At 42.9% G+C, this 26,464-nt stretch overlaps 1 protein-coding gene across 7 annotated transcripts in view; it reads left to right on the top strand.

Annotated features, from left to right (window-relative positions):
• The window catches only part of ERC2 (ELKS/RAB6-interacting/CAST family member 2), a 985,383-nt gene that overhangs the window by 807,953 nt on the left and 150,966 nt on the right, over positions 1-26,464 (top strand). For 3 of the 7 annotated variants that reach the window (XR_012380904.1, XR_012380905.1, XM_073901385.1), the window contains exon 18: positions 9,538-9,603. The exons of the other annotated variants lie outside the window; for them this stretch is intronic. Coding sequence is in view for 1 of the 3 variants with exons in the window: in XM_073901385.1 (XP_073757486.1) it covers positions 9,538-9,564 (27 nt within the window). In the remaining 2 variants the exon portion in view is untranslated. The remainder of the gene's footprint in view (positions 1-9,537; positions 9,604-26,464) is intronic. 7 annotated transcript variants of the gene reach the window in all.

The following is a 26,464-nucleotide window of genomic DNA, read 5'->3' as shown; positions in this document are numbered from 1 at the left end:
CTTTCCATTCCCCCAGCTCCCATTGTCTGTGTTTATATTATTCTGTTATGTGACTTTATCCTTTCATTTCCTCCCATTTCACCTGTTCCCCTTTACTCTTTATTCTTGCTGAACCTCTGCCAGTGAAAATGCGGCTTCCTGCAATTCTCCCACTGCTGTGGAATTGCCAGAACGAGGTCCTCAAGCAGTGGAAAGCACGGTACAGAGAGGAAGGGGAACTGCTCCGGGTTACAGAAGGCCCTTAGCAGTGGACTGCCAGGGCCTGCAGCCCCTTGCTCACCCACATACGAGTGTCTGCACATCCAGGGCCTGGGACAAGCCAGGGTCCCAGAGCAAAGCAGAGAATGCTTCCTTGGCCCCGGAGCTGCTATCCGATCTGCCAGGGCTTGGGGCGTACTTTAAGGTAGTGACCTTCCTGTGGCAGAAGCTGGGTCTTCCATTTTTCATCCTTAACTTTAGGGTGTCTGCTCTGTTAATCTGTTCCCAGAAACTTGATTGCCCTAGTCCTAAATGTTGCTCACTCCACTTGGCAATTTCCAGAATTTGTCTGCAGATGTAAATAGTGAACTTTGGTTTTCCTCTGTTGCTCCCGGTTACTGTGCAGTCCTGGCACATGTTGGCTCTCAGCTAAGACTGGAGTTTGTATGACTAGATACATTTCAGTATCCACTGAATGTCCACTTTGACGTTCTGCTGAAAATGCCAGTTGAATTTTACTTGAGACACGTGTCATTTTCCCATAAGCCATCAAACAACTTGGTCACTAAAGAACCTAGATATGGCCTTCTCTTTGAGCTATGTCTATGGGACAGATATACAATTGTATCTTAAGACATCATGAAATGATCTCAGGGATCCCACCGATGTTGACTGTCACCTATGCTCTGCTTCACAGAGGTTACAACCCTTGCTACCTTAGTTTTGAGATTTCTGGTCCCCAAACATCTCCCCTCCTCCCACTTCTTACAGACAAAAAAGCCGTAAGTAGAGTTAGCTCAACCCTCCTGCCCTCCCACGTCTGTCCATGCTACACACACCTGAGCCTTAGGGACCTGCTCTCAGGTAGAATTAGTCGTGTCCTGCAGAGCCTTCCCATAGCAGGGGAATATCTAGCCACCCCTACAATTAGTTCCTCACTGAGGTGGTGGCCGGAGGCCGGTGACAACATTTCCAAACCCAGGTGTTTCTTAGCCCCAGATCTGTGAGGTAAAAGTCTCCTGCTCTCCTCCTTCCCCTTCTCCTTCTCCCAGTGGCCTGCATGTTATGTTTGGTCAACAAGGAGTTGATAGAGTCTCCTTGTCCACCAGGAGAATGAAGCTGTCACAGCAACCCCTCCCCAGGCCCTGTTACTTCTCAGAAAGCCAACTCAAGGCCCTTGGATTCCCCCACTTGCCCACAGCCCCGCTCTGAAATGGTGGACAGGGTTTGTGATTGATGCCCTGCTTGCCTTGTACTTTCACCAACAGATTAGCCAAAGTGCAGCCCTTTGAATTCTAACAAACAGACAAGGGGTTTAACTTGCTCCATTGCCCTCTGAAGATGGATTCTGTATATAGAGTTGTTATTCCTAGCTTTTGCTTAGTGAGGGAAAAAAAAAAGAATTTATTTTATGTTTTGAGGTTAAATGAATGTGGGATAAATGTATACATAGTGTCCTGTGTGTATATATGTATGTATCGCTATATGTCAGACGAACTGAGGACTTTTCCACATATGGAAGATTTTCTCAAGATCATGTTTAACTGGAAATTTCTCTCCTTAACTTCCCCTGAGTACATGTTTGAATATACATTATATATACATATATACGTGTGTGTAAATACATTTTCATGTTTCCTACATAGAAGAAAAATTAACTACCATGTATCAGAGCTTACTAAAATATAGTTACAGAACAACAGAGCAAAGCAGAAATTTTGAGTCCCCCTAATAAGAAAAGTTACGCGTCTTCAGTTTTTAATATCAGTTTCCCATCCAAGCTTGTATGTCTGAAGCTGGCCTGAGTAAGAAACGATCAAGTTTTTTACACTGCAAACCCAATTTCATGGCCCACTTCTTGGACGAGGCCTTGGGTTTTGGCTTCATGTAGGGATGAAGGCTTCAAATTTAAAAACCCATGAAGAAGTCTTCTGTTGGGCTGATGTTGATTGGATGGGAGAAGGGTTCAGAGATTTCAGCTGTTCCCCCTGTTGGGCTGGTCCTCTCACAATCGGAGCCAAAGATATCCTGGGATGCATTTTGAAATAAATTTTGCGAGCCCTTTGTCTCTTTCCTTTTTTGAAATAGATAATTAGAAATTAAAAATTGAGATATAACACATGTAACATTATATTAGTTTTAGGCACATAATATAATAATTTGATACCTGTATATATTGCAAAATGATTAGCAGAATACGTTTAGTTAACATCCACCACCACACACAGTTACAAATTCTTTTTTTCTTGTGATGACTTGCCTTTTTGCTGATACTCCTTTTATCGCAAGTGGATTGGAAGATGCTGTGTTTAAATTTAAAAAAAAAAACAACAACAACAGATTTTTAAAAGTAGATGAAATAGAAAGATAGCTCAGATGTCACTTTTCTTTATCCCTCAAAGACTATTAAAAATCCCCGAAGCTACTAAAACACAAGGAATGCGGGGTTTCTCACCATTGGGAAACAAAGGTGGCAGTTTATCTGTTTGCTTGTTTTTAAGAGCAGCAGCTCTGGAATGACCCTGCCAGGGCTCTCTGTGAGGCCACAGGTAAAGAAGGAAATGAGGACAAACGTCTGAACTGTTGCTGGGGGAGTGTTTAACTCTCCTTCCCCTACCAGCAGTTGCGAGCTCACCCAACCATCACGAGCCATAGGAGAGCAAGGGAGGTGGGGTGACAGCCACTGGGAAGCTGGCTTTGCAGATGAGCAGGTTGTTACCAAAGCTCTTTAATCTGGGTGTGATGTTAATTCCTGACATGTAAGCACATGAGGGCAGGGTCTGATAAACCCTGCCAGGTAGGGTCTTCATGCATGGGAAAAAGGCAGAGCTGCTTAATGCGGCAGGATCCTCCTGGTAGAAAAGGATTTTTGCCTTACAGAAGCTTTGAGCCTGTTGAAGATTTCAGTCTTACTCTATTTTGGGTCAAGGTTTTGTCCCCCCTTTCACTGATTCCTTAGTTTTAAACCTTGTTTGCAGTATTAGGGTTTCATTAAAAGATTTGTTGTAGTATCTTTTGAGTCAACAAGGGTTTTTCAGACACAGCCTGCACTCCCCAGCTTGTAGATGTAACTCATCTTGGCAACGTTGGAGGGTTGATTCCTTTTCAACTTGCCGCTTTAATCTAGTCACATTTGTCTAAGAGGCAGCACGTCGGCTCCCCCTTGGAAAGGGGGTGGCCAACCTTGAAACATCTGAAAGCAGAGAGATCCATTTTCTGTTGCTAAATACCACTGCTCTTTTTTTGAACTGATGTCATAAGGATCATGTTTGACTTACACACACCAGGCACTTGCAGCACCCTGAAGATAACAGAGCAGCACAGGGAAAAGAACTGGAAACATCTTTTCAACGTACACCGCTCACACACCAATTCTGAAACTATCTTATGTACACTTTAACAGCTCTTTAAAAATTGGTTCAGTGTCTCTATATGAATGATCTGAATAACGTCCAGCTGGGAACAACCCAGAGATGCTAAAATGTCTAAGGATGAAATTTTATACACTATTGGGTCCTTTTTACACATACCCTTTTGCCTTTGGGCTTAGTGCAATGTCAGATAATTTGTTACAATAGTAGCAAACTATTAGATGCTACCAACAGGGGTGGTGTGCCTAGTTATATTTGTATATGTTTGTAATATCTACAAAGTGGCTTAATTTACATTCTCCAATTTAATTCAGTCAGCACCCTATGAAGTTTTGGGGTCAGGATATGATCCCATTTTCTTTTTAAGAGAGCTGAGGAAGTGATAAGTCAAGAAGCTAGGGGATTTGGTTGCCCACTAGCCAGAAAATGGCAGATCCAGAGTCATGTTAAAAACACAGTTTTCACTGTATTTAACAAAGCCAAGTGTTAATGACTGATGGGTGAGGGAGCAAATATAAAGCCTGTCTCCACCCTCACCCCTTTTTTATGACTATCTGGCAATGGCTCAGCTTTTAACAGATGTTGACTTTGGGCCCTGAAACAATATTGTTGGCCAATGTAGAGCATTCCAGCATTTCCATCTACAGCTGGGTATCTTGCATCTTTCAGCTGAGAGATCTGGTGCCATGCACCAAAGACTGGTTTGTTAGAATTACTTTTGCTTGAAGGAAATAGAAAACTACTTTCTTCAAGTTGCCCCACGATGAAGGCCCCCCTCCAAAATCAAGAAAGTTCCTGAAGATACTTCATTAGACGTGAAGGAGAATCACTCCCCCTGGATCCCCCAACACACACCTCTGTTATATTCTCAGTGGTTTGGCAAAGGACTCAGATGATTGCCCAGCCTCAGGCCCTGTGAGTTGAACTTCCTGAGAAAAATCAACCCAGACTGCACAGACTTCCAGTCTCTACCTCTTCCTTGAGAAACACCCCAGTGTTTTTTTTTTTAAATACGAACATCTCCTGTCGAGTTCCCCCTCAGCCAGTGACATTCACCTTTCACCAACTAGGGTTAGAAGAATAAACCAGGGAAGTGGCTGGTGCAGCACAAAGGGGGGAGCCATTTTTAGGAGAAACCAGTAAACACAATCTTGGCAACCCTAAGGAACTCTGGAATCCAGGCAGCCTTCTGTCTCAGAGGAGTTGAGTCATTCAGAAAAGTAAGAACTGATTCTATATACTTACTCATTTGGAAATAATTTGTTAAATTCCCACATCTGAGGCATTGTGAGGCAGTGTGAAGTGAGTGAAGGCTCTGCCTTTTCCCTCAGGGACCATGAAATTTGTTGGGGTGCTGCTGATATATGCCCACACAAGGGCAGGTACTGTTTGCATGTGAGGTTCTCTTTCTTCCAAGAGCCAGAGAGACCAAACCTAAGTTGTCCCATCCAATTCCAACGAGGACCTTCAACATCTTGGAAAGAGGACAGTGCCAAGTCCAAAGTGCTCCAGAGCTGAGAAAAGCAGAACTGACAAATGTCTTCAGGGTCAACGTGAGCTCTTTCTGTGGCTTCAGAGTTCACATGTCAGAAGGGTATACCTTTGTGGTCCGATAGACTGGAATTTAACCCTGACTCCACAGCTCCTAGGCCAGGTGTACTTTGGTGAGCTACCTGATCTTTCTTCCTGAGCCTTCTTGCTATATCTGCGCAAAGAGCCTCCCAACACCTGTGTCATGGGGCAACGGTGAGACTTGGTAAAGAGACACAGAAAGCTGTCATGCTCTCTAACCTTGCACAGGTGCTAATACCCGCTGGATCTTCTCTGGCCCAGGTCAGAAATCAGCTAACATTTATATTTCAACAGGGCACAAAGAAGGTATTTGAACCTAGATAGGACTTTCTTCTTCTTTGGGGGGAACTTGTCTGCAAATGGACCCACAGGCTGTAACTAATACAGATTGTGGAAGAGTTTACGGACATTCCTGACCTCATCACCTGAACAGAGACATCCATCTGCGGGCTAAGCATTATGGGAGGCAGAGTAGGTGAAAAGCAGGGATGGAAGGTCTCCAGAGGGAAGATTTGGACTTGACCCTGAAAGTAAACTTACTAGTGCCCTGACAAGGCTAGGTGCCCGTTTTCCAGATTCATACCCATTTTTTTTTTCCTTTGCACGTGTGTTTGTTTTCCCCAACTCTGGCCAAGCCTGCAGTTGGAAATGCCAAGACGAGCTGCTTTGGTTGAACCCAGACACAGGGCACATCATAAATTCCATACTATAGTCCCACTTCCAGGACTTGTGCAGCCAAAGTTAGCAAAGTCCTAGAGCTTGATGTTTCCACAAAATGTCAGAGAAGGTATGGACTGAAGTGGGGGTAGGGGGAAGTCTGGTGACTGTCCATATCAGACTCTGTTATAACCAGGACAATCTCTTTGCATCCCTTCCCCCAAGGAAGCCAGGGTGAACTTTCACAGAGAGAGCTAGCTGAATTCTCACAAAGGCAGTGGGCTGATTTGAAGGCGATGCTTCCATCATTTCACTCTCATTTTGAGCTAGGACAGGTGTGATATTAAGGTCCCCATTAGGAACCTAGTCCTCCAATTTCAAGAAAAAACCTGGCTGTTAACTCAAAGAGAGTTGCAGGTGCTTTTGAAAAAAAAAAAAAATCCAGTGATGAGCTGGGGCTTGCCAGCTGACTATAGATAATACTTGAAAATGAAGACCAATTAAAAGTTTACACTGGGCCATTTATCATGCCATATTATAGAGTTCCTTCCCAGAGCTTCTTTGCTGGGGCTAACAAATGCCCCCCCCCACACCAACAGGAAGTCACCTGTCTTGTCAGTGATGCCTCATCCCTTTGCTCTGGGCTTCAGCCCACCTTGGATGTTCCCATCCCCAGTTGCTGTGGAAAAAAAGCATATGAATGACGGATGCAGTAGAGGCTTTCTTCCCCATCCAGATATTTTGGCAACTCCTGGCACAGCAATCACTCAAGAAGGACATACAAGGGAGGTAACACCAAGCAATATCCAGAAAAGCCACTGCAAAGTAGACTTGGAAACAGAAAAACAAGGAAACAGACTCCCCCAGACCTGATAGATGCATTTTGAAAGGCCCAAGAATTTCTAAATAACTTGGCATGAAGCTAAGGATCAAGTGACATTTATCTGTTTCTTATTTTTTGGCCCCCAAATGTACATTTCTGTGCAGTAAGATTGCTGAACAAATTAATATTTGCATACAAAGTTGTAAGCAGTGCAGGAGTCAGACAGCTGTGAACGTTTGGAAATACTTCGAGCTCCCCCTCTGATTAGCTCCTGCATTTTTGTTTTTTATTCCCCAAGCGGACACTCACTCTGACCCAGATCACTTGGTGATTAGGGTCAATTCATGTTTAAGCTTTGAAGATTAGAGAGACCAGAAATGGCCACCACCTCCCTTTCTATTTTATGTTTAAAACTTTAAACTTTAGAAACAAAAAACCTGAAAAAAATGCATAATATTCCAAGTTCACTAAAGGAATTTATCCACATTTCTGCCATGTTAAATGTTAGCAAAGTTTATATTGGACTGTCATATTTCTTCACTTTATTCACCAGCATACAAGACGTCGATCTCAACATCTGGTTTTTAATAACCCTGGACATCTGGGAGCTCCTTTTTAATCCTATGGTGGACGAGGCACAGTAGTGATATTGGCAGTGTATATTTTCAACCTACAACTCCTGTCTGTTTCAATCATAATTAATTACCACTTTTTAATATATTTAATTTGCTAAAAGTCATTTGCATTAGACCACATTTCACTGTTAAGAAAATAGTGGTAGATTTTGGTGGCAGTGGCTTTCTTTTTTTCTTTCTTCTTCAAAATTTAAAACCCTCTATGAGTGGATTTGAAACAAACTATAAATGTATACATGTTGTTGGGTTTTAAATGCAAAATGAAATAAAGTGCTCTGCAAGGAAAGTGATTTTACAGCCATTTAGAAGCGGTCAGCAGGGGCTGTGGGCTGCATTTTAGGGAAAACTTATTTTGTTTTGTGACTTTGGCAAATCATAACATCGCTCTGTGCCTGGAGTTTTCCTACGGCAGTGACTTTGGGGATCAAAAACCTTATGATGAAAGCTAGGGTTTCCATCCAGAGAAATATACTACACACATACCCACAACATTCTGCTTTGAATTTCAAGGGATGGCTAGACCCCTGGAAACCCATTTGTGGGTGCCCTAGAGTCCCATGCTGTAGACTTTCTTTCTTCATTAGCATAAAAAGGAACATTAACTTTTCTTTTTCTTTAGGAACTGAAAGGAAGTTTAATGAATGTAAAAATGCATATTTCTCAAGTTAGGTAGGGAAAAGAGAAGTTTATTGCCAGGAGCAATTGCTAGATTGTGTAGTGGTTAATAAACACAGATAAGTTATACATGAGAAGACCCATTTAAAATGATCAATTGTACCTTATTTTTTTGCTAGAATATTCCTATCTAAACTGTCAATGCAAGTTCACACTGAGCTGTCCACTTTGTACTCAGGGCAAATCACTTGGTGGACTCAAATCAGTTGGGGGTTGTTAACCCTTTGTGGGCCATAGATCCCCTTCGCAGTCTGGTAAGCTCTGGTTCTCTTCTCAGAATAATATTTTCAAGTGTGCAAAATAAAATACACAGAAATAAAAGGAAACAAATTATATGAAAACTCACTTCAAAGACCACAGATCTGAATGCTTGAATAGATGAAAATTACCTTAGCCTATTGGCGAGATTCGATTGAACTGTATGAAATTGCTGTTTTTCTAGATCAAAATGGTGAAATAGTAGCATTTTTATATGATTCAAACAAATATTACAACAACTTATGCAATAAGAATCCAAATGGTGAGAAAATGATCCAAGTTATTTTGTTTCCTGTTCCTGGTTTTCAAAACAAAGAAGCAAATCATGGCAAAACCTAGTTTCATTGGGGATTTATTAAAAGACACAGCTCCCAAATTATGTGTGAGATCAGGATATGAATGAACTACTCAGTCTTCTACACTTTGTTTCAATCCTTGTAGTAAAAAGTGAGAATTCTTGTTCAGAACAGGACCTCAGGATGGTAGATTTACTTCTGTCTTCAAAGATTCAATTTCTCTGCCTATTGGCCACTTCACTAAGTGAGGAAAGTGGCCAGAGCCATTCTGGAAACATTTTCAACAACAAGAATCCAGACCAAATAAGTTTCAGTTTATCCATAGTTGAGCACAATTCTAAGTTAAACAAAATTTTCTTTCTACAAGCATTCTACTGAATTGAAAGTTTACTCTCTTCTCTTTGAAACTTATTTGATTGCAAATGTATAATCATTCCATGGCGTGCACATCCTCTTTTATGCTGAGAGCAAAATAGAACCTGACAAATCGAGATGATCGCAGCATGTCTGAGCCTTTGTGAAATAACTGATGTGAATTATCGCATGCTACAAAAGTTTGTTCCACCCAAGTAGACGGAGTTGTGTTGTTTTTTTTTTTTAATTCTTCTTCAGCCTTTATTGATACTCTAAGCTTAAGAGAAATTAAGGGTATTTGATTACTATAATTACTTCTCTGCTTACTTAAAAGGTTTAATCTACTCCTTAGGCATATGCAATTCAGATTGCATGCTTTCCAAAAATATAATCGTCTGCTAATGTAGACTAATTTTAATCTTCTAATCCAATCTTGACACAGAGTCAGAGCTGGGTGGGTGGAATGTTTTTGTGTGGGGGTTGCCATAGATACAAAACTCAGTTATGTATTTGACAAGTCAGTGATGTGGAGCTTAAGTTACTATAGATTTTTTTTCCCTCCCTCTTTAAGATTAAAAAACAAAGTGAAGATCAGTGTGCCTTTCCAGTGCATCACGGTGTAACTAACCTTCTCTTCTTTCATTCCGGTGCTCCCCTCCTCTCCTCTCCGTGCACCTCCCTACCCGGGCCGGCCACAGGATGACGAGGAGGGCATATGGGCATAGCCGGGCCTGTAAACCAAAGTTCCAGTTTTGTTTTGAGGGGTGAGAAACCATCTTTTATATCATTTTTCTTTTACAAATTGCATTCTGGTGTTGTATTGTATGTGTGCTCAATTGTGTTCGCTGATGTTTGTGACCGTGCCCTGTGTCTGCTTCTGTGTTCTGTGACCATCCCCCAAGAGCCCCCTCCTTCCTGCTACCCCTTCCCGCAACCACATTATTGCTCTGCCGTGTTGGGGCTGGGTTGAGCACGATTCAAATGTTTCTGTGTTATTTAAGATGTAAACTGTGCCCTTGCTAGGATTTATACTCACTTTTTAAAGGCATGATTGTGGACTCAGAAATTGTCACAATTCTCCAGTAGCGGTTTTCAGCCAACTACTTGCTTTTACCAGATATGCCAGTGTGGTGTGACTCTCATGTCCTTCTGGTTGTGTCAAATGTTTGGCAAGGAATAAGGAAAATAAAAGTGTGTATCTTCGTGGAGCTGAAACTGTCATCTCTGAGAAGCCCATTTAAAGGATTATACTATCTCTTCTATGGCAGTTTTGAAGAAAACACAAGGATCAAGGCATAGTAATGGTGAACGGATAACTATATCTCTTTAAATGAATTAGAATAGAAATATCAGTATTGGCAGGTTAGTGGCCTTCTATCTGTTGCTTTATTTTTTTGCAGTTGTGCTTCTACGGAGCTTTGCATTATAAATTTAATGCATTGCATTTTTTTTCAGAGGGTTTTGCTCTTTTGAAGTCTGATTTTTACCCATTAAGAACCCACCCTTTATTTCGGTGTTATCTGCGTTATAATTGAATAGTGGCACATGTAATTACCACAAGGCTATAAATGGAATGTTGAACTCTAGAGACTTGCTGCTGTGCATCACACCTCTTCGGGATACTGCAGGTTGTTTAACAAGTCATAAACTCCCCAGAGTTGAATATACCTATGGTTCCATAGAATATGCTGTTGAACTTATGACACTGTATATGCCATTTTGTTCAGAACAAAGAATGTGGTCAATTGTGTGCTGTGGTGATTTTTTATGGTCAAAAAGTACTCAATGTGCAGTTCTTTTTCTGGATCAAATATGAAATGTCACAAGTCTGTGATTAGAGAGGCAATTTGGGGGGATAACTTAGCAGGTGTGCCCTTCCCCAAGCCTTGCCTTCGTATTGCATGATAGTGGTGCTTCAGGCAAATTTTAAAACAATAACTGGTGTGGTTTGCCCACAACTGACAATTTCATTGGTTCATTTCACTGCTTAGTTAAACCTCTTGCAGGTCCCACCAGTGCCTCAGATGGTTTTCTGTGGTCCTGTGGAGAATTAACACAGGGGTTGATTTTCAGATACCTGGATCCATTTGCTGCGAGGAGAACCTGTTTCCCAGTCACATCAGACTATCTATCTCCTCTCTTCTCACTTTTCTGGGCAAAGGGGAAAACAACACCAGAACCAACTCTTCCAAAAGCAGAGTGGTTCCAGAGGGAAGCTTGTCAGTGTGAAGAGGTGGGGAAACCAGAAAAATCCCTAAGGTCCAATCTGAGACTCTCTCCCTAACTTAAAAAAACTTTAAGGGAAACATCACATTTATTCTTGCAGAAAAGCTCAATACACATGTCACTTGACCTACAACAACATTAAATAAGAAATAAAGGTTTTATAATGTTAAAAAGTAAGTATGTGAAACATGCCCACAGCATGCAGAGATGGGTAGGCAGAAGAAGGCTCTAAGAGGCTGGGGGTTGCCTTGAGAAGAGCAGGTCCTACTTGAGGCTCTTCCATGAAGCTCTTTCTTCTGCCATCATTAAGTGTTAGGATGCTGGGCTGTATTCATGTCTCCTCCTGAATAATAAAGATTTTTATTGTTCTTTTGCAAGATTCACGATATCCACCCTGCCATCCCCTCAGATAGGACCTGTGTTGTCATCCTCAGGGTAGGATGCCAAGTTTCTTAGAGAAACTTGCTTTGTTCAAGGCAAATGGAGACGGCGGTGTTAAGCCCCTACCCCCTTTATTCGTTCGTGAATTTCCCCAAGCACTGTGGACCCCAGAAAACAAACGTCTTCTGAAAATTATTTAATATATAGTCCTACTTTAATATGTTATAATAAATTTTATAGACTTCTGAGGAAAACTACCTATCTTCCTTTATGACTCCTTTAAACAAGTTTGCTCAGATATCCTCAGGCTTTTAAAACCATAGCTTAAGGATTTAAATAATGAGATACTGGGGACCTTCCACTTTTGAACAGCCGTTGCATGTTTTGAGTCATATTACAATCTGTGGGCCTAAGGAGACGTTAAATTTATAACTAAAGATGGATAATAGTGGCACATTAAAAATTAACTGTTTTGAATATTTTGATTTATGGCCCTTATAAAAGAAATATCACAAGAAGTTATTTTACTAGCCATCAGTCATATGCTCATAATAGCATCAGAAGTCTGTGACTTGAATCTGGTGTTTTGGTGCTGAAATGAATCACAGTTTAGGAAAAGTTGCTCCAAAAATTACAACAAATTGGAATTAACATAACAGCCCTGACAACTGACAACTCCTCCTTCTTTTGCCACTTCCAGACACTAGCCCAGGCATGATTTATTTGTCTCGCTGTGATCATTCAAGGGCGGTGTTTTCTGAGAGCAAAATGAACTGGGGAAAGTTTCTTTTCTAAAGAGTTTCGACAGCCCCTAGAGCTAGGCTTTCTCCCCATAAACCTCACACCCCACCCCAGCCTTATCAGCGTGTGACCTATATAATCCACAGAACCCCAACCTTAGAAGGGCTCCACTCCTGGTCTAATGCTCCGCTGTCACTGTCTTCAAGTCTTTAATAATTTTTTAACATGGGGCCCCACAATTTCATTTTGCAATGGGCTGCACAAATTACATAGTTGGTGCTGCTTGAATTCAACATATATTCCTACGTTCTGCTTCTAGATTCTCTCTACTCTCCCTCCCTACTGGCTCATCCCAACTCCTACTTTCCTATGCCTAGAATTTACCTTTGGCTTGTCTTATTTTCCTGGTTTTCTTGCAGAGACTCTGTAGGGTCACATTCTCCAGCAAGTTGTTGCCCTCATGGGTATCCCTTCAATGTGTTTTCAGTCATTGTCCTCTTGCCCCCTACTTTTGATTGTGACAATGTGCTCTTAGAGCCCTTACTGCATTTTCTATCTTGCTTTGCAAAACAGAAAAAGCAGCAGCTTAAGTCTTCATGATTTTCCTCCAGGAAAATCCACTTGATGTGGCAATCATTTATGTCAGCAAATAACTCTTCATTTCCACTGAATGGAAGTGCTTTCCTTGGACCCCCAAGAGGTACTTTGTTCTGTGAACATTCAATGAGGCAGAGCAATGAGGTACCAAATCTAGGCACCTTGGGAGATCCACCGCCGCACCTGCCATGACATTTGAACATTTGAGCTTTTACTGTGAACTCTCATAATGGAGCAGACATTGAACACAAGATCATGTTTACTTCTTAAACCACTAGAAAGGAAGAATTCTTTTCAGATTGAAAACATATGCAAATTTTTAGGACCTGATTCATAAAAATACAGATGTGAGCATTAACAAGTTTGGCAAAGGGCCATGATGCTGGTAGGTGCATCTTGTTCAAAATGAAGAATTGTAGTTCTGTGCCACCAGCACATGGACGCTGTTACAGGAGTGCGAGTATGAATCACAGAGCACTAAGACACGAGGAAGGGTTTTTTTTTTTTTTTTTTTTTTTTAACACATAGAAGCAGTGCTCAGAGGCCAGTGGAAACGTCCTGTCAGGAAGAATGAGGAAGGAGATATTTTATTGTGGCTGGAAAGTTTATATCTTCCTTGCTTTCTCTTAGTAGAAAAGGTCTACACGCTAGGCTTTGTGCTTGTACTGGGACAAAGGAAATCCAGTGGCTGGGACAGAAGTCATAGAAAGAGGCTTGGGCTTTCGGTCTCTTTAACTCAAGTCCCATTTTCACTGCAAACTGGAAGTTTCTTTATACCTTCTGTATAGGGATACCGCCCTTTGTCTCCTATGGCTGAGGATCAGGTGCATCTCGTCCTTGTGCCATTTTCTTTCATTCATTTATTTATCTATTCATTTTCCACTTATTCCTCCATTCTTTCATCAAATGGTTAAATTCTTGGTTATATGCTAAGAAAACAATGAGTAAGATAGATGTGGTTCCTACGCTGTGGATCTTTCAATACAGTTGAGGGAAACAGACAATAAAGAATTACCTGTGAGTGGAAATCTTATACATTTTGATTGTTGCTTTGTTGGAAACCAGGAAGATATCAAGATTAACAAGAGGAACCTACCTGGTTAATCTACTTCAGAAGGGATTTCAGCAAGCATCTCTCTAAGGAAGTGAGTTTTATGCAAAGCGTTGAAAGCAGGAGAGTCAGCAGGCATCCATGCCAGGACGTGCATTTGGGAGGTGGTCCCAGGCAGGCATGCAAATGGCAGAAGGTAGGAAAGGGCTTTCTGGGCTGACAGAGCACAAAGACCATAATCTGGGGTAGAAAATTCAGATGATGAGATGAAGATGAAGAAGTGGGAAGGGGCCAGATCATGTAAAGCCTTTTTAGGCCAAGGTAGAGAGTTCGGGTTTTATCCTAAGTAAAATGAAGAAATGAAAGGAAAATTAGAGGATCTTAAGCAGGAACGTGACATAATTCAATTTCTGTTGTAGAGCAAGCCTGGCTGTGGTGTAGAGGATAAACTGTCATGGCAGGAAGAGCAGAAGTAGGGGTTGTTCCATCATTTGTGAGATAATTGATGGTGCTGACCCAGGGGAGCAGTGGGAGAAATGATACCCAGTGGGGGACAAGTAGATAAATTTGAGATAAGACTAGGAAGTGAAGCCAGCAGGACTTTGATAGATGGGTAAGAGAAAGGACTAAGTGAGACTGCCTCCAAATTTCTCCATTGGGCGCCAAAGCTGGGGCAGACCATTGTTGGAGGTGGAGGGCTGAGTAGGGGTCCTGTTCTCTTCTGTTTTCCCCAGGTGTCCAGTCAGACTGGCCAAAGGAAAAGCAGACTTTTGACCTCCCTCTTTTCTATTTGCCTGCATGTTGGCATGAGAATCTTTGGCCTCTTATTGCAGTGACAGGCAGACTGCCAAGTTTAAAGCATTGCTGAAGTCCAACTTCAAGAGTGTGTAGCTCCTCTGACTCTCAAAAGGAGACAACTTGAATATCAAAGATTGCAAAGAAAAATCAGCAGTCACATAATAGGGAGACAGGTGAAGCCTAGTGGTCTACAGAAAATCCAAGCTCCTGAAGTTGTAGAAGGATGAAAAGGACCTACAGAGAGGGGGAAGATGCCATTGGCTCTTGCAGTTCCCCCCCCCGAGACCCTCAGGCATCAAGAATTCTGTCACCTAAGGCACATTTCATGAGATACTTGCCTGCTCATAAGGATTGGATTCCCATCTTAAAATTCGGAGCGTATTATTGCTGGCAGAAGAAACTTTCAGTAACCTGTTTTCAGGAGTTCAGATGAGTAGTAACCAAAAGTAGTTATGAGGTGTTTCAGAACCACCATGACAAAGGCTCTGCCTCTTTCCAGTGCAGAACTCATTCCTGGGCAAAGTGAGATGTTTTTGCTTTATCTCTTCCATCACTTTCTTTTTCTTTTTCTTTCCTCCTCCTCCTCCCCCTTCCTACCTCTCCTGCTCCTCTTTTTCCTCCCCCTCTGCTACTCTGGAAGATATCTGGTAAAGCTGTTGTTCAGAGACATAGCGTGAATGTCTTTGCAATCAATAAATCATTCAAAGAATATTTCTTCATCTCGGTACTGGTGTTGAGGCAGTGAACAAAGTAGCGTTCCTACCTTGGAAAAATTTAGAGTAGTATGCAGATTCTTAAGCTGGTGTCCATAAACCTCTAAGGGTCTGCAAATCCTTTGACACGGCTAACAGACTTGGTTGTGGGTATGTACACATCTTCCAAGGAGAGCATCTATGATCCTCCACAGATGCTCATGGGGCCAGTAACTCAGGAAAGGACAACCACTCATCTATGAGAGATGGGGTGACATTGTGTTAGGGTGGCTCATAATGTGGTCTCTGCATTTAAATGATACTGGGTTTGGATTCTGACTCAGCACTATTTGGCTGGGTGGTCTTGGGTAAGTGTCCTTCCCTCCCTGTCCCTCCATTACCTCATTTGGGGAAGATTGTGCACCCCTCAGAGGGCAGTGGTTAGGATTAGATGACAGGCGGTGAGTAAGACACCTAGCCATGTATGGTGCATGGCAAGAGCCCAGTCCTCATCAGAATAGCACTGTTATTGTTACTACCAGGCTTGGAATAGCAGACTCTATAAGCCAACTGAAGAAAGTAGTTGATAATGTGAGATGGGTGGATTGGGGGGATAAGAAAAAAGACAGAAGAAAGGAAAAGCAAAAGGGGAAATCTATTCCCGTGATCATAGCTGCACAAGGCAGCTACACATTTTCTAGCAGGTCTTTAAGCATGTTTACCCTAAAAAATCCTCTTCAGTTAACCTTTGATTTTAATGACACTTTGGTATAGCAAAGGAAGTTTTGGTTGCTGGACACTATAGATGAGCCCATGTTTCTAGAGGAGGGTTTCTTTAAGCTCAAATAAAAATTGAGTGTATAACATGAAAAGTCAACAGATATTTGACAGACAACTATGAGCTGATGACTTGGAAGAGAAAGAAGGGTAATAATGTCTCAGTCCACCTCTTTCTGTTCTCAAGTATGATGGACTTGGGGGCTGGAGTAGAAGCTTTTAAGCAAAATCTAGTGCAGTAAATAAGTTCTTGTGGGTTTTCCTGGAACTTGTGAGAGTTACCTGGCAAAGCAGTACATGTTGGCTTGGACATGACCACACTCTCAGGACCTGAAATCTGGCTGAGAAATCATAAACAAACAGTGGTGATAAATGACTGTGGGCTGGAGGTGGGAGGTGTCTAGTGGAGTGTTGTTGCATTACATTACATCCTTCCTGTGCCAGGGCTGGCGCACAGGGAGCACTCCAGCCTCTCCCACCCCTTTGTCATTTGCTCTAGAGTGCGGTGCTGGTCTGGTCTTGTTTAACCTCTTTATTAATGATCTGTAAAGGGGAGAGAAGAACATGTGAAGGAAAGTTGCAGATGACACTACTTTGGGAGGTGTTGGGAATACTAGCAAGGTCAGAGAAGTCACACTAATGGCCCAAAGAAGGTTAGGAACATGGAGGGAGACTAACAAATCTTGGAGAGGTCCAGACACTCACATCTGGTGAAAATTAATCTGAAACACAGATATCAACGGGTGGGAGACTATGGAAAACTGAAGGCTAACAGAAAAATAATAAGCTGAGTGGACATCATGAAATCCAGCCATGGGTGAGAGCAGGGGAAGAAGTGCCAATGGCAGTTAGCACGGTCCAGATATTAGCAGGTGCCCAGAGAGACATACATCACCATTTGTGACAATCCTGCCCATAAATTTTGTCTTACATTTGTACATCATAATGTTGTACACACTTTTTTTTCAGAGGATCCCCCTTGTTACCAGAAAGATTTAAAAATTCTTTAAAAAAAGAATGCAGCCACTAAATGAGGTCAAGGCACCATTTAATGTTGGATGTGGATCCAGAACTTCCAACAAGAGTCAGCATTCAAACACATGGCCAGAGTGGCATTTTCAGGGAAAGCATGAGGGATTTCTCTTGGAATATTAAATGTGGACTTGAGAAGTCTCATAGGCCTCATTCCTAAACTTGGGGACCCAGGGTAGACACTTTTCAGAGGCCTACTTTGGGGAGCCATCCAATTAGTAGACAATGTTAAAAAGCTGGGCCAGAATTTTCTTGGTAGTTCAGGGAGAGGGACCCAAACCCCATCTCTTTTCAACCATCTCCACAGCCCCAACAAAATGGAAAAATGAGACAATAACATCCAAAATAAGAGTGCATATTTATGGCCACCATTGGGTGTATTAACCAGAATGTCTGTTTTCTTTTCTGCCATTGAGGCATCAATTGGCTGGAGGCTATTGGCCATGTCCAGGTGGGTCTTAATTCAGTTCTCAGGCCTCTTGCCCATATGCCTTCCCCGGAGTAGCATGATTCCTGCCGGAGAAGTGTTGGCCCACTTGGTTACCGGATGATCTCATGAAACCCATTTTGCCTGGGTGGCCACAAGGCACCTTCCTCATGAATGTGTCCGTTAGAGACTTTGTGATGGGAATGTCCATTCCTTCTAGCCTTATGTTCCAGGAACTGTAAGGCAAATGCTAAGAATCACAGCATACAACGGCCGAAAACTTCCATCCTGCCACTCCCTGGTCTAAGCTGCCCCCGTCTGTCCCATGCAGGTCTGATGCTCTCAAACACCAGACCACACTTGCCAGCCAGCTCACAGCGCTGTCTCATGGGACAAAATCACTGAAATGCTGAATCTGCGTAAGGAGGAGCCCTGCCATTTCTTTCAGCCTTCCTGAGCGTTCCACAGCCCAAACAAGTCGGACCCCTCCTGTGATGTCTGAGTTGGTAGTCAGGGTTCTGCCTGTCCCGAAGCATTTCCTTAGTGCCTCAGTCACTGAGTATACACAGAGTGGGGCAAACACAGCTCCCAGAAAGATGTAGAAGAGAGGTTGTTATGATCAATGTGAGGCAAAATTGTTTCTCAGAGAAACCTGTTAGACCCAGAATAAAAAGGAAATACCCAAATGGCTAAAGACATGGTACCTTCATCCTTCAGAGAGAAACATAGAATGAGGCTCTGAAATAAAAATCACAAAGACCACTTGCACTGGAAAATCTGAGCTTCTTAAAGCTATGGCTTCATTCTCCTCATTTTTAGTTTTTATGTGTATAGTAGAAAACTTAGAAAGTTTAATGAAGAACCAGGGAAAAAGAAGTTCTTAAAGTCCTCATTCAGAGAAAGTACCATTTTTAGGTACCTTTTCATATACAGATACGATCATGTAAACATATACTTGATGGGGATAACTCCCAACTTTGCATAGCCTTTGGTCCTCGGTGGTTGGTAAGCACCTCGGCCCTAGAGTGGACATCAGGAACACAGACCAGTTCAAATACTGGTTCCATCACTCTTAGCTGCTGCCTTGGACCAACTACTGTTGTTGCTATTTACTCATTGTCACATGACTGTCTTTCCATATGGACAAATTGTCATTTGTCTGTAAGTTTCATTTCTCCCCTGCACCAGACATTTGGGAGAACCTCCGCAGGGAGGGGTAGGCACATTGCAGCTCAGGGGAGGGTGTGAGAGTCATGAACACTGCCCAGCATGTTTGTTCTTGGCAGTGTATGAGGGTTCATTGTTCTGCACTCAGGTGTCAGCCCAGGAGCCCGGATGCCTGTGGCAGCCCTGAGTCAGCATGTGGCCGAATTAGCCTGCTGATCCCCCAGCACCCATTCTTCTTTCAATGCACCTTGATCTCTGATGTAACTGCATTATTTGAGAGGAGTTTCTGTACAAATCCCTCAACAACAAAGAAAACCAAAACCCCTCCGTGATGAAAAAGAGACTCTCCCCACTGCCTCATGGCACTGGACTGTGACCAGGCTCTGCATGTTGGGCATTTTCCTGCTATTGTTGGTCGCTTTATGGTCTTATGAACTTTTTAGAGTTGTATCTGCTGGTGCCAAGGCACTAGCTTGGGAGCATGACGAAGTCACGTTAGAGGAAATCCTTTGCACTCCTCTTTGTCCAAAGGCAAAGACACGCTAGGAAATGGAAGCATGCCTGTTTTCTTCTGCGAGGGGCACAGCTTGCCTAGGGTAACTGCATCTCCACCCGCTGAACTGAAGTGCAGTTCAGTCTCACAGGTCGTTCACTACAATTGGCTACAGAAAAGAATTGTCCTTCCCTCTCATGGAATGTGGAAAGGAGAGAGGGAGAATGAGGAAGTGTTCCAGAGCCAAAGAGCAATCTTTGTCCCTCCTTATACAACGGGCTTGGGACTTGGCGAAATCCAGTATGTCAGAGAAGGTGATTGAGCGTGTGTGGGGGTGCGGGGCTGAGACGTGCTAGGTGAATTTTCTTGATGTTATTATTCTTAAAAATTATGAAAGCGCTAACATGTTTGCAGAGGCCAGACTGTTTTGTGAGCCGTTTCTATGCTTCGCGGGTGAGTGTGAGCATCTGGTCTGAGGCTTGGGACTCCCACCCATGGAGGTTTTCTGGGAACTTTGTGTAACCAGGAGGCTTTCGCCACGGGCAGGGGCCAGGGACAGGGAGAGATGGACTCTCTCTAGCGCCCCCTGGGCCAGTCACTGCTTTTCCAGCAAAAACCGAGGGCAGGGGCGCTGAGGGGAGGCCTTCGGCCCGGGAGCTTTGTGCCTGGTCCACTCATCACTGGAAACGTTTCCCAAGTGCTTTTCCTACCTCTCTCTCACTCACACAGCTCCCTTCCTACTGTAGAGGAAATCCCCCACATCTGTCCTGATTTTCTACTGATCCCTCATCCGCTGTATGAGGGTGGCAGGCAGGTGCTCTGTGCCTGTTTTACCACGTAAGAAAGTTGGCTCTAGGTCACCTGCTTCTTCCCCTGTAGTAGTAATTCCTTAAGGGTTTTCCTTAGAGCATGGATGGCATTGGATATTAAGAGACACTATTTTAAAGAATTATAATAAAAACATGTTATGTTCAAATAAGTTTGAACAAAACTAGACTAAACAGAATTAAATAGGTTTCTTCATTTCAGGTCTTCCCAGACCCCTTCAGATGTCCACTCCTGCCTTCAAGCTCCCTGCCCAGCCGCTCTCATGGGAAGGGGAAGGCTGGCATGCTTTTCTGAGAATCGTGATATAGCCAGCAAGGGCTCTGCCATTTCCCCCTCTTCCACCTCAGGAGTTTTCTTCATTGACCACTTCTTCCCTTCCTTCTGCTCATACCTTCTATCACCTCCACTTCCTCCTCTTTTTCCTCCCCTTCTCATGAATTAAGTGTCCATCGGGCACACATAGGAGTTTGTGGAACAGAGGTGGAGCTCTGTGTCCCAGATCTGCCCTGAAACAGCCATATGGCCTGGGGCACATTATTTAATCTCTCTGCACCTCAGTGTCCTCATCTGCAAAAGGGGAAAATACGGTTTTATTTTCCTCCCTTGTGGAGTTCTCATGAAGATTAAATGAGACAACGATGTAAAATGCTAGCTAGCCCCGTTGCTGGTACATTGTAAGCACTCAGTGAATACTAGCCCTCGATTTTTTTTTCCCCACTACCCCCTCCTCTGGTATCTTCCTCACTGATCACCGCTTACAGTGTGGCTACATCAGTATTTCTGTAATTATGTATCAAGTATCTGCTATGTGTTGTAAAGATTTAAATGTTTACTCAATGGATGTATCCTGAATCAGCTTAGGTGATGAGTACCAGTCTGACCACTGTGATCATTCTCCATCAGCACACAATACCAAAGGGGTGGATGGAACCAGTCTCCCCAGGATCTTCATGCTTTGGACCAAAAGCCCCAGGGCTGGAACAGCTAGACATAACTTTCCTAGGGCCAAGCCAAGGGCCTCAGCAACAACAACAAAAATATGTGCCTGCAAATTCAAAAGCCCTCAATACACAGTCCCAAAAAGCTAGCAGAGTGAGTAGCCAATTGAAATCAGATTCATGAAGAAGCTTAAAACTTTTCAGTTGTTACAAGAATTATCACCACGATATGAAGTTAGGAGACATTCCGACAGAGGCCATAAAGCAAGTGAAATTACAAAGAAAATGCTAGAGCTGCCTCTTTTCCTAAATGTTTGCGCTCTCTTATCTTGGCTGATCCAGAATAGATAAAGGAAATATTAGAAACAGCTTGTTGAGAAAGGCCCTGTTGCATCTTTTTTGCCTGCAGGAAAGCAAGTACATGCTTGCAGGCCGTGGTGTGTTCTTCGAGAGGCTTGCAAGGAATTGTGCAAGCAGGGTAGGTTCCAGGAGATTACGGGTCCTTTGTGTTTCATGTTTCATGATTGCCAGCACTGGCATCTTTCAGAAATCCCATGAAAAGCAGGCAGAACGCCTTGTGCAAACTTCTGAGCAGAGGGTTAAGAAGACTTTGTGTGTGACTCTTAATCTTGTTGGGAAATTTTAGGGTGAAAAATGTAATTACATCTGAAATGCCAACAACCAAGGCCAAAGGCATGTCTCCTCTATGGATGGTTCTTTGTTGATGAGATTAGCAACTAAGCTCTCGTGCTCCTGCCTATAAATTATTCAGATTATTTGAAAAGAAATGAAACAAGATACTGGGAGGAAAAATGCCACATACCACATTATGTAGCACTTAACTAATGCTCACCTGTTTAGCAATGAGTTCAACATATATTTATCAAGTACCTACTGTGTGTGATATAACAGAAACTACGCAAATAAGGTTCCTGCTCTCCTTGAGTGATTTTACCCAAGTAAACCATATTCTTAATTCTCTGTCAATGGCAGGTTATAAGAATTCAAGGACTCTGTAGTTAGCACAGGGCAGCTCCACATTGCGTGGTCTATATCGTCATCAATTCCATGTAGAAACAGATTAGCATGGACAATTAAGTTGGGGGACATAGAGGGCTGTGTGATGTGGCCTGACCACCAGGGCTGGAGGCACAGGAGGGTAACACATGAAGGAACAAAAGGAGATAGGACAGTGACACAACGACATTGAAATGTCGGGTCATCCTCGGTTAACTGGTCCCATAGAACAGAGGGTGAGTAAGCCATGGAATCCAAGTTAAGATGATGGCAAAATTTGTTCAGAAGTGGAGAGCAGCTGTTATGAAACGTTTCCTTTGTCCACGTGCAACTCCACTTAGTCTTCGACCCCAACATGTAGGTCTCAGGTTGCCCCATTTTCCAGAGACCCAGAGACCTCTGGAGCCCCATTATTTTGTCATCCACCACCACACCAGCCACCATGTAGCATGGGGCTGTTCAGACCCAGCTCTGTAAACCACATACCGAAGTCTCTCCCCAGGTGGGTAAAGTTCCAAAAGTTTGTAAGTCATCTGACTCATGGTTGGGAAATTAAATCATGATTATATATAATATATACAGGTATCCCCCACTTTTCAAATGTTTGCATTTCACAGCGCTCACCATAGCACATACACTCCCCAGTGTCTATCACCCAGCCACCCTATCCCTCCCACCCCCCACCACTCCAGCAACCCTCAGTTTGTTTCCTGAGATTAAGAATTCCTCGTATCAGTGAGATCATATGATACATGTCTTTCTCTGATTGACTTATTTCGCTCAGCATAGAACCCTCCAGTTCTATCCACGTCGTTGCAAATGGCAAGATTTCATTCCTTTTGATGGCTGCATAATATTCCATTGTGTGTGTGTGTGTGTGTGTGTGTGTGTGTGTATAACTACATCTTCTTTATCCATTCATCCATCGATGGACATCTTGGCTCTTTCCATAGTTTGGCTATTGTGGACATTGCTGCTATAAACATTGGGGTGCACGTACCCCTTCAGATCCCTACATTTGTATCTTTGGGGTAAATACCCAGTAGTGCAATTGCTGGGTCGTACGGCAGCTCTATTTTCAACTTTTTGAGGAACCTCCATACTGTTTTCCAGAGTGGTTGCACCAGCTTGCATTCCCACCAACAGTGTAGGAGGGTTCCCCTTTCTCCGCATCCCTGCCAATATCTGTCATTTCCTGACTTGTTAATTTTAGCCATTCTGACTGGTGTGAGGTGATATCTCACTGAGGTTTTGATTTGGATTTTGCTGATGCTGAGCGATGTTGAGTACTTTTTCATGTGTCTGTTGGCCATTTGGTTGTCTTCCTTGGAAAAACATCTGTTCAGGTCTTCTGCCCATTTTCTGATTGGATCATTTGTTCTTTGGGAGTTGAGTTTGATAAGTTCTTTATAGATTTTGGATACTAGCCTTTTATCTGATATGTCATTTGCAAATATCTTCTCCCATTCTGTTGGTTGTCTTCTGAACTATCCCGATAGTTCATTTTTGCCCTTGCTTCCCTTGCCTTTGCGATGTTTCTAGGAAGAAGTTGCTGTGGCTAAGGTTGAAGAGGTTGCTGCCTGTATTCTCCTCTAGGATTTTGATGGACTCCTATCTCACATTTAGGTCTTTCAACCATTTTGAGTCCATTTTTGTGTGTGGTGTAAGGAAATGGTACAGTTTCATTCTTCTGCAGGTGGCTGTACAAAAATTCCAAACACCATTTGTTGAAGAGACTGTCCTTTCTCCATTGGACATTCTTTCCTGCTTTGTCGAAGATTTGTTGACCATAGAGTTGAGGGTCCATTTCTGGGCTCTCTATTCTGTTCCATTGATCTATGTGTCTGTTTTTGTGCCAGTACCATACTGTCTTGATGATTACAGCTTCAGACTATGGCCTCTGAGAAACAAATTGAGGGTTCTAGAGGGGAGGGGGGCGGGGGATGGGTTAGCCTGGTGATGGGTATTAAAGAGGGCACGTACTGAATGGAGCATTGGGTGTAATACGCAAACAATGAATCATGGAACACTACATCAAAAACTAATGATGTAATGTATGGTGATTAACATACCATAATAAAATTTTAAAAAATTTAAAAAAGCCTAATGATGTAATGTATGGTGATTAACATACCATAATAAAATTTAAAAAAATGTAAAATAAAAACAAAGAAAATTAGCAAAAAAAAAAAAAAAAACAGCTGTTTACCGTCTACTTAAAGGAAAAAAAAAGTTTGCATTTCATCACTTTGCTTTTGCAAAAGACTTACTTTACTACCTGTTTTCACTAGCTAAAGAAATCCAATATATATTTTCACTTTTACAGAAAAATCAAAAATAGCATATAGCATTTGTTTTGTAGTAAGCCCTTATAGAGGCAACACATACCCCATGCAGTAAGAGCAGCCCACCAGCTCCTTCCCCAGGAACGATACTCAGCCTCCCAGCATCAGGCCACCATAGTTTTGACCTGGGTTTGTGAGCATCTGTGCTTTTTCTTGACTTATTTTGTGCATCCATTCGCAGGATGTGTCCTAAGGTGTCAGCAAAACATAAGAGAGGTTATTTTTTGGGTCTGGGAATGCTAAAAATCTTTCTGCATAAATTAAGGGTAATTGCTTCTTCGCTTTACACCATTTTGGCTTAGGAAAGGTTTCATAAGAAACTTTCAGATAGCAGGGAAAACCTGTATTGTATATGCTAAACAGTGTGCTGGGTGCCCAAGCTAACCCACAAAGGCCATGTTGCTAGAATTCCTATGCTTGTGGTGAGGACTGGGGAGCCTACCAGGAGACAATAGCCATAATGTAGTAGGACAAACAATAATATTGAATGAAAACTTAATAAGACAGTGATTGATCTTGGGTCCTGCTACTTCAGAAGTGGTTTTGTTTAAAAAGAACGAGGGAAGGCAGTGCCCATCTCATGGGGGTGTTTTGAGGATTAAATCCATTAAACCGTGTAGTGTCTGGCATGTTGTCAAAGTGATGTAAATGCTACTTACATAGATAAATGGAGACCTTTGAGAAGATTCCAAAGGGAATTTCTGAATACTTTTAAAGGTTTTAGAGAGGGATGGTCTAAATTATCTATTGTGCCTGATTTTGCTTTTGGAACAAGGAAACTTCCTTCTATGTTGCACCTTGCCATTTGTGCAGATGTTAAGTGCCTGAGTCAGGCATTCAGAAGTCCGAGACTGCCCGTCCCAGCCAAAACTGCAAAATAGTACATTTGAGCAACAGCTATGGGAGCCCCACGGTCAGACACCTAACTTCCAGCTTTGGAAATAATAAGGGTGACTCTGCTGAGCACTTACGCTGTGCCAGGCACTTGACTGAGTGCATTGTCACGGACTAACTCATGCCCCCTCCCCCTCCCCAAGCAAATCCATAATGTGGGTACTATTATTTGTCTCATTTTGAAGATAATAACACTGAACCCTAGAAAGTGAAGAAAATGGCCCCAGGTTGCAGAACGAGGAAGCGGTGGAGCTGGAATTTGTACATGGGCAGTTTGCCTCTGGAAGCCACATGCTGTCTCAAGATTTCTCCAGCCCAACGGTATTGACATTTGGTGCTGGATAGTTCTTTGTTGTGCAGCCGTGCAGTGTAGGATGTTTAGCAGCATCCCTGGTCTCTACTTGCTAGATGCCAGTAGCATCCCTGCACCCCAGCTGTGACAACCAAAAAGGACTCTAGAGATTGCAGATGTTCCCACACGGGGGCAAGATTGCCTTTGGCCGAGAACCACTGCTCTACGTCCAGATGCACTCTACATTTGTGGCTCAGGAGAATTCCTGGAATTGACTTAGAACATAATCAGAGTTTGACCCATAGACTGAAGGAATTTCGTAGACTTTATAGCCATGAAGCCATCTTCTGCACTGCTTGGAAGAAGCAGAGCTTCCTTGTGGGGGTGGGAAGATAAATGAACTCTCTGAAAATGTCCGTGTGTGTGCATTAAGATATAGAAAAAGGGAATGACAGTCAGGATGTGCATGGTGGGTAGAGAGACAGAAGGATGGCACCCTCATCGAGACATAGGAGGGAAGAGATGGTAATTTGGAAAGGGACACACACCGCCACTGAGACCCAGCAAATCTGAGCTCTCTAGCCTCCTGCTAGAGTTCACAGACCTGGTTCAAACCTCAGCTCCACTACCAATGAGCTATGTGACCTTGGGCCAGTCATTGAACCTCATCGTCTCCCCTTCCCCCTCTGAAACATAGACAATGCTCATTTCTACCTCATGGTGGTGTTATGAGTTCCTAAAAGTGCCTGTCATGCTTACTGAAAGGGCTTATTAGATGTAAGTCAGTTGTCCTGGCCAGTCTGCTTGAGGTTGTGAGGTTTAGTGGTTAAGAGAAGAGGGTCTGGATTCAGACTGCCCAAGTGTTGATCCAGCATGGCCATGTGCTAGCTGTGTCATCCTGATTGAGTAGCTCAGCCTCTCTGAGCCTT

Source organism: Callorhinus ursinus, unplaced genomic scaffold (assembly GCF_003265705.2).
Source record: "Callorhinus ursinus isolate GAN/ISIS: 27379988/994484 unplaced genomic scaffold, GSC_fseal_2.0 scaffold15, whole genome shotgun sequence".
Taxonomy (NCBI): Eukaryota; Metazoa; Chordata; class Mammalia; order Carnivora; family Otariidae; genus Callorhinus; species Callorhinus ursinus.
Note: the sequence above shows the minus strand (reverse complement) of the source record. Positions and strands in the feature narration are given on the sequence as shown.